At 48.4% G+C, this 7,625-nt stretch overlaps 1 protein-coding gene across 10 annotated transcripts in view; it reads right to left on the bottom strand.

Moving 5' to 3' along the window:
* The window catches only part of PHKA2 (phosphorylase kinase regulatory subunit alpha 2), a 78,103-nt gene that overhangs the window by 12,527 nt on the left and 57,951 nt on the right, over positions 1–7,625 (bottom strand). For all 10 annotated transcript variants that reach the window (XM_081809083.1, XM_081809090.1, XM_081809088.1 and 7 more), the window contains 7 exons: positions 5,389–5,477; positions 4,099–4,232; positions 3,530–3,686; positions 2,656–2,735; positions 2,149–2,227; positions 1,930–2,059; positions 1,311–1,412 (listed from right to left, as the gene is read on the bottom strand). In XM_081809083.1, coding sequence (XP_081665209.1) covers positions 1,311–1,412; positions 1,930–2,059; positions 2,149–2,227; positions 2,656–2,735; positions 3,530–3,686; positions 4,099–4,232; positions 5,389–5,477 — 771 coding nt within the window. The remainder of the gene's footprint in view (positions 1–1,310; positions 1,413–1,929; positions 2,060–2,148; positions 2,228–2,655; positions 2,736–3,529; positions 3,687–4,098; positions 4,233–5,388; positions 5,478–7,625) is intronic.

The raw sequence follows: 7,625 nt of genomic DNA, 5'->3' as shown, positions 1-7,625 counted from the left end.
CCCCCCCACTGAAGCCACGGAGGGAAGGGTGCTGCCTAGGACAGTGGAGATGACTAAGGAGCCCACAGACACCGACATTTGAAGGACAGCAGGAAGGAAGGACACCAGGAAGGTAGAAAAGAAAAGCCAGAAGCTACAGTAGGGCCTGTATAGGGTGGGCAGTAGTTGGAAATATCTCAGATATCTCAGGATTTAATCAAAATTCTAAGACTGAGTTTCCTAACTTATAAAAATTGAATGACAGAAGACAATTAACAAATGATGTTACATGTAAAAAGACGGCAATTAGCCTTGCTTGCAATTAGACGTATTTATAGCTTTCAAGTGACATTGCTCTGTTCTCAATTTTGTAAGCATCTATAGCTTTAGACCTAATAACAAATTTTTAGTAATTATGTGTGTCAAACCACGTATATTATTTTGATGAGCAGGAACACATAAAATATTTATTTTGCAAATTTACATTTCAAGGACTGTGCATTTGAATAGAACTGAAAATTACTTTTGGAAAAGGATCTCAAGCACTCCTTCAGGAAAGGAGAAAAGCGACCAAAACACATCTGATTGCATGATGCCATCTTTGTTTGCTGGCTGGTGCGCACTCTGGGGAAAAAATATGAAGTACCCAATGTCCTTCTTATTAAATAAAAATGACAGCCCACACGGCATTTCTTTGGCTTGATGAAATAAATTTGCCAATGTGTCTGCAAATCATTTTGCTTTATTATGAGGGGAGAAATGATAATTGCTTCAATTATAATTAGGGAGCATTTGAGAACAGAATTCCACCAGGACTCGGGCGATTATACTTCCTAGCACAGCAAACAAGGTTCTGGTACAGATCAAAACTGAGTGAGCAAGCTGGAGTGAAGCAAACTCAGCAAGAAGGTGCCGTGAGCATGTAGAGCACTCTGCTCCCCCGAACATTATCGGGGGCCTGCTCGCGAGTGCTTCTAGCCAAACCAAAGGCGGGGTCCACTCCGGAGCCTGGAAAACACAGCCCTTTCATCCCGCCCCCCAGGCACGTCGCCCCCTCCTCACACGTGTGCACCAGTTACGGCGGGAGGAGGGAGGTGGCGGGCCGGGGCGCAGAGGGGCGCGCACGCACACACGACACTGGCACTACCAGCAGGCCTACGAGGGGTCACAGGGGCCAAAAAGCCGAAATCTTGAACCTAGGACTGTCCATCCCCGTCAAGTCGGAAGCTGCCCCTCGTGGATTCTGTCCACAACTGCAGTGCCGGGAGACCCCAGGCCCGCCAGTCCGGCCCCCTCTGGCCACCCCCAATGTGAACAGAGCATTTACTTACTGCTTTTCTCGACGCCAAACTCTTTTCCACTCAGAATGTGGTGCAGGAGGCTTTTCATGTCGAAAGGGCTGAGGTTCATCAGACTTTCAGAAGCTTCTTCTCCTACAAATACACACCTTTTAAGTGGCTCTGACACAGGGCTGGTGGCACATAGAGTCAGGTGGGCCTCGGGGAGGCGGTGACAAAGGCCATTGTGACAGGTGTCCCTGCTCAGGATGACCTCGCTACTGTTTCAGGGCTGAACTGTGCCGCTCCTCGGTGATTCTAAATGCTGTGGTTTACATACTCGCGCACCTAATTTTTCACACTGTGATGATTCCCAATGTTGGAATGTGTCCCGTCGCTGACTTACATATTTAAATGGGTACGATTGCTCCCAGTGGAGGTGTTGGGAAATGGGGGATGACCTCTCACCGCAAGGAGATACCGTAGGAACTTAGCTATCGGGAGCAGGGCACAAGATCCTCGTGCCTCATTCTCCCTGATGTATGAAATTCAGCATCCGAACAAGAGGACCTGCTCAGAAGCCCTGCTTCCAGAATACTTGGGCAGGCTCCCCACGGGGCAGGGTCAGAGGGGTGGGAACCGCCCCCCGAGAGTCCACCTGCGTGCCTCGTACCTGAGCAGTTCAGGCTCCATGCCAGCTCCGTGGCCATCACCTGAATGATCAGTCCGATGCGGAGTCTGAGCATCTCCACGAAAAGGCTGGGCTGCGCCCTGACGTACATGGCCAGGTAAACCACAATCTCCTGAGGCAGACAGAAGTGGAGATAGCGGTTCAGAGACTGGCTGCGGGTGGCTGCTGGTGGCGGGACCCCTGCCCCTCGCCAGCCCCGACCTGTGTGAGGACTGCGATGCTGATGTCCTGCCCGCTGGCTTCATAGATGAGTTTTGTGAGCTCCTCAGGGGGCAGAGGACTAGGAAGAAACATCAAGACACACACACCATGAAAGTGACCTAGGAGGGGTGCCTCCTCGCCTCTCCAGAAGAGCCTTATTTTCCTGTAGGAAGCTCCCGAGCGACAGTGTTTTTAGAAAGACCCTCCTCCTGGGGCGCCTGGCTGGCTCAGTCGGTTGAGCACCCGACTCTTGATTTCGGCTCAGGTCACGGTCTCAGGATCGTGGGATCGAGCTCTGCATCGGGGTCCCTGCTCGGCGCAGAGTCTGCTTGTCCCTCTCCTTCTGCTCTCCCCACCTCCCCCGGCTCGTGCTCTCTCTTCCCTCAACTAAATAAATCTTAAAAAACAAAACAAAACGACCCTCTTCGTGAATGGTGGATGGCACAGATGCCCCCCCAGAGCCCCGCGGTGCCGCATCCAGGTAAGGCCGCCAGGCTGAAGACTTACGCCGAGATGGTCTTCTCCCGGGGTTCCGGCGGCAGGCCCACCGTGAGCTGCTTCTGGTGTGACAGCAGGTCCGTGCAGGCCTACTCACATGGGGAAAAGGGTGAGGGCCACGGTGATAGCCGGGGGCGGGGGGGGGTTTAGCAAAACCAACAGGGAAGTGTCACCACCAATAAGACCATAAATTTACCTTGACAAACTTTATGACCCACGGTGCCATTTTTTTGAAAATTCATACATAGACCCCAGACTGAGCAATGTAGGCAGGGCGGGGGCCCTGTGAGCTCTGTGGCCTGCGCCCGGCTCTGCAGGGCCCACTAGGGTATTTAGTGCCCGCCCAGCATAGCAAACACACTGCACCCCCAGCTATTCCACAAGGGAGACGAGCTGTCATGAGTCCTAAGATGCCAATGTTAAGGGTTAATGACCACATTACAGTCTTAAGTTGCCAGTTTCCCCATTACTCACATCCAACAGACACCATCACCTTTACCATAACACTGAAACCTAATGTCTTAGAAAGCAGTTCTGGATTTTGCAGCACCTTGGGGTTAAAATGTTAATCGTGACTATACTGCAGATGTGCTGAAATAAGAACACCCTGTTTAAGGGTGCCAGGCCACAGAGCATTTTCATTTTATTTCTTGGTAAACCTTTTTCTGCAGCTAAAAAAGAACAAGACTAATCAACTTGAATTTCATTTCCTTTGCTTGCCCTCCAAGAGCAGTGAGAGGTCAGTGAGGAGGGCCTGTTGTATCCGTGTATTCGATAACTGGTTTTCTCTACAAATAGAAGGTGCTTGCCTCTAGCTTTGTAACAGAAAGAGGGCACGGGGCTGGAAAGAACAAACGGAGGGCCCGAGTGCGCTTGCTCTGACCTCTGCCAGGACCTCCACTTTCTTCCTGAGCAGGCCAGAGATGTAGCGGATCAAACCCCACTCCTGGTACAAGCCAGCCTTCCTGTAGAGCTCGCTGAGGAGGTTGTGAACTGTGACCCCATGCTGTCCGGAGAGATTTGTGTCCCAGCTGGGGCCCCTGTCAAGAGATAGAAAACCCCAGAAGTATGGCCTGGAATGCTTACAGGCCGGATTGTCTTGTAGCAGAGCTCACTTGGCAGGGAGGAAAATGAATCACTGCACATTCTGCCAAGTTCTGGGGGCCCTCCCGGTGCCTCCGAGTCTAACCAAGAGGGTTCCATCTTACCAAAGCATCCCTTCTATTTGAAACAGAAGCCTAACATCAGGAAGCAGTGAGATCCTGGCCTCACTCAGCCTTCTCATCCCAGGAGGCCAGCACTAGTAGGCAGAGAAGGGGACAGAAGTCTGTTCGTGGTGATCCTGGATACTTCGGGTGAATCATGGCCTGGTTTGCTGGAAGGCCAAGAAAACTAGAACAAAGAGTCAAGGAGAACAGAGCAAGCTCGAGCTAGCGAAGACCATACACTTACTTTATTACATACAGAATGTACAGAATGTCCGCTTGGTCCTGTAGGTTCGCACAGTCTTTCAGCTGCTCCACCAGCTTCTCACAGTCCACATCACCCTGGTCATCTCTGGGCCGCTGGGAGTCCTCTTCGGGGGCCTGGCCACATGAAAGCCAAAAAGCAGGGGAGAGGGGCTGAGCGTGTGAACTCCTAGAAGACCAGGAAGTAACACGGGGTCTTGGAACTCTGTCACTGCTGGGTTCCAGGCTTTCAGGGACTCTCCTGTAGCTTTTTATTTATAGGTTTTACTCTTCCTGATCAGTGAATCATTGTGTTACTCGATGTTTGCAAGAGATCAGGCTGAACAGGTTAAAATATGTGTAAGTGTTATTTATGCAAAGTTGAAAAACAGGTGAAAACGAACCCCTGGTATTAGAATTCAGGGCTAGTGGTTCCCACCAGAGTGGACGGGAAGGGAGGAGGCCACTGGGAGAGCACAAAGGGTGGTCCCCAACACCAGGCAGTCCCCAACACCGGTCTTCTGCTTCTACCCGGTCTGCCTTTCTCTAGCTTGTATTGCAATAAAATATCTTTTTGAAAGCAAAACAAACACAAAAAGCATGTAAGTTTTAAATGACCTAAAATTGAGGTTAGGTTAAAAGATTCTCCAGTAGACACTGAATCTTTCTATTCATGTGCGATAAAATCAAGGGAGACTTCTAGAGAAAACAAATTATGGGAACCGGTGGAGAACACCCTGAGATTTTATTCTCCTTAGGGATTTTTTCTCATTTTGTACCCTGCTCTGCAAATGGTCCAGCCTTGGCTGGCTGGCAATCTACCCAGCCTGGTAGTGAGCTAGCTTATTTCCTCTAGTGTGACAGATTCTGATGCATTGTGGATATGGACACAAGGCAGACTGCAGACAACTAAGTGTGTGGGTTCCCAATGAAACCCAGAACTTCCAGGGCGCCTGGGTGGCTCAGTCGTTAAGCGTCTGCCTTCGGCTCAGGTCATGATCCCAGGGTCCTGGGATCGAGCCCCGCATCGGGCTCCCTGCTCCGCGGGAAGCCTGCTTCTCCCTCTCCCACTCCCCCTGCTTGTGTTCCTGTTCTCGCTGTCTCTCTCTGTCATATAAATAAATAAAATCTTTAAAAAAAAAAAAAAAAGAAACCCAGAACTTCCAATCCCCAAAGTCCTAGACATCAAAAAATATGCTCTTTCAAGTTCAACCATGTAAAAGAGTTCTTAGGACTACACCAGCATTGAAAAACATTACACTTAAAAAAAAAAAAGGGATTCTAAATACTTTACCTTTTTTAGGAGTGGCTGAGGAGAATCAACAAGATTTAGTGATTTACGGTGGGCACTCAGAACTTTAGTTGGCAAAGTCATGGGAACAACTGGAAAACAAAAGAATAAAGAAAGCCCTTCTGAGGAGGAGGAAGGATAAGATACTTCTTTTGAGAGGTTTGGTGGCTACTCCTTATCCAATACAAACCAACTGAAGGAACGATTACTTACTTAGTTTAATTAATATCAGCAAGAACGTACCATGTAGCCACATCATGTGCTAAATCTGGGAACAAGAACTGAGCAGGACACGGATCTTGCTTTAAGGGGCTGAATTTCCCTTTTCCCTCCTGGAATTCCGGGGAAATGACATAGCATCTGAGGACTGAAAGGAGCCTTAGAAATGACTGAGGCCGACCTTTGTCTTTCAGCCGAGGAGACTGAGAACCAGGGAAGGAAGAGCATGTGAGCAAGGTCACTGGCCCTCTCGTAATTAAGGCATCCAGCTCCCGGGAGTCCGGTGTGCATTTCACTTTGCCAGTGCCCTGTGTTGGAGCTTCTGGTGTTTCACCACCTTTGGATACTACCATTATCAGTACTTATTCATCAAGCCATCTGTGTCTTCCAGGCTAGATCATATTACCTTAGGAAAATAGGGGGCTTTCCAAATAGAGATGAGGCATATTTAAAAGGCACTTATAGACCTCCAGGTTACACTAGTAAAGGACACACACATTTTAATTTTACTTCCTCTCAAACCCCCACTAACATGGCAGAAAATAATTTTTTTAATTTAAAAAAAATTTTTTAAATATTTTATTCATTTATTTATTTGAGAGAGAGAGAGGTAGCAAGAGAGAGCACGAGCGGGAAGGAGGAGCAGGCTTCCTGCTGAGCAGGGGATCAATCCCAGGACCCCGGGATCATGACCCGAGCCCAAGGCACACACTCAACCGACTGAGCCACCCAGGCGCCCCTAATTTTTTTTAAGACAAATCCTCAAGAATAGGGAGAAGCGGGAGAGAAGACAGTAGTAGTGACATTTTGGAAGCGGGAAAGCTGATGAAGGAAAGATAATGGACTGAGCAGACACAAGGCAACCAAACCCCAAGTCTGCAGTGGGAACAACCAACAGCCAGTCAGGTTTAGATCAGAGAATCCTTAGAAGGTTCAGGAGCTTGCTGCCCCATACACCTCGAGAACTGGGGGGTCTGGAAGGGGTATCCAGAAATAAGGAAGACTGGAGAGAAGCTGCGTAAGAAGCAGTGAGCTCCCTAGATACCTTCCTCCAATCCATACAGCTCGGCAACTGCCTTGCTCACCTGAACAGAAGACTAGAGGGCACTTTGAAGGGGTAAAAGCAGGAGGCAGGGCATGTGGCATGTCTAAAGGACTGGGCACAGTCCTCAGGTGGAATAAGCGACCAAACAGCTCCATGCAACCAGACCCTGACCTGTCAAAAAGGAGATCACAAAAGAGACTGTAGACTATCTCTGGGAAATCTACCCAGCCTATACCCATTAATCCCCCAGGGCCCACACCTCCACGCTGAGAGACTGGCATGCGTGAGCCGATAACCAAGGAACAGCCAGCATTTGAGGAACGACTAACATGGAAGACCAAAACCCAAACAGGAAATGTTGACTTGGGGGACCTGGAAACCATTTAGGGAAAAGAAAATGTAAAAACCAAACCAAAAGGCCCTGTTATTAATATTCTTAGAGTAGTAAGAAATTGAATTGCATGCACAAAACAAGAATGGATGCAATTCAGGGAACAGAGATTGAAAACATAATAGCCAAAGTACAAAAACTCAACTGAGGGGTTGGAACAAAAAGTTGAAGCAATAGCCCTCAGAACGGAGCAAAAGACAGAGAAATGGAAGACTGAAGAGAAACTATAAAGCCTTCTCCAGGAGGTCAACACTGGAATCCGAGAGTACCAGCAAGAGAGAACAGAGTAAATGTAGGGAAGGAAATGAGTCAAGAAATTTTTCAGAAAAACTTCACAGGACTGAAAAACATAAGTTTCCAGGTTGAAAGGGTGCACTGAGCCTCCACACAGTGGATGAAAATAGACCCTGATCCAGGCACATCACTGAAGTTTCACAACCTGGAAGCACAGAAGATCCTAAAAAAATTTCAAAGAGAAAAACAGTTTTTGTGAAGGATCAAACGTCAGAATGGGTTTAGATTTCTCAACAGCAACACTGATAACAAAAGGACAGTGAAGCAGTGCTTTCAAAATCCTGATGAAAA

The sequence above is a fragment of the Leptonychotes weddellii genome, chromosome X, assembly GCF_054177405.1.
Source record: "Leptonychotes weddellii isolate Sample4059 chromosome X, ASM5417740v2, whole genome shotgun sequence".
Classification (NCBI taxonomy): domain Eukaryota; kingdom Metazoa; phylum Chordata; class Mammalia; order Carnivora; family Phocidae; genus Leptonychotes; species Leptonychotes weddellii.
This window is presented reverse-complemented; position numbering and strand designations above follow the sequence as displayed.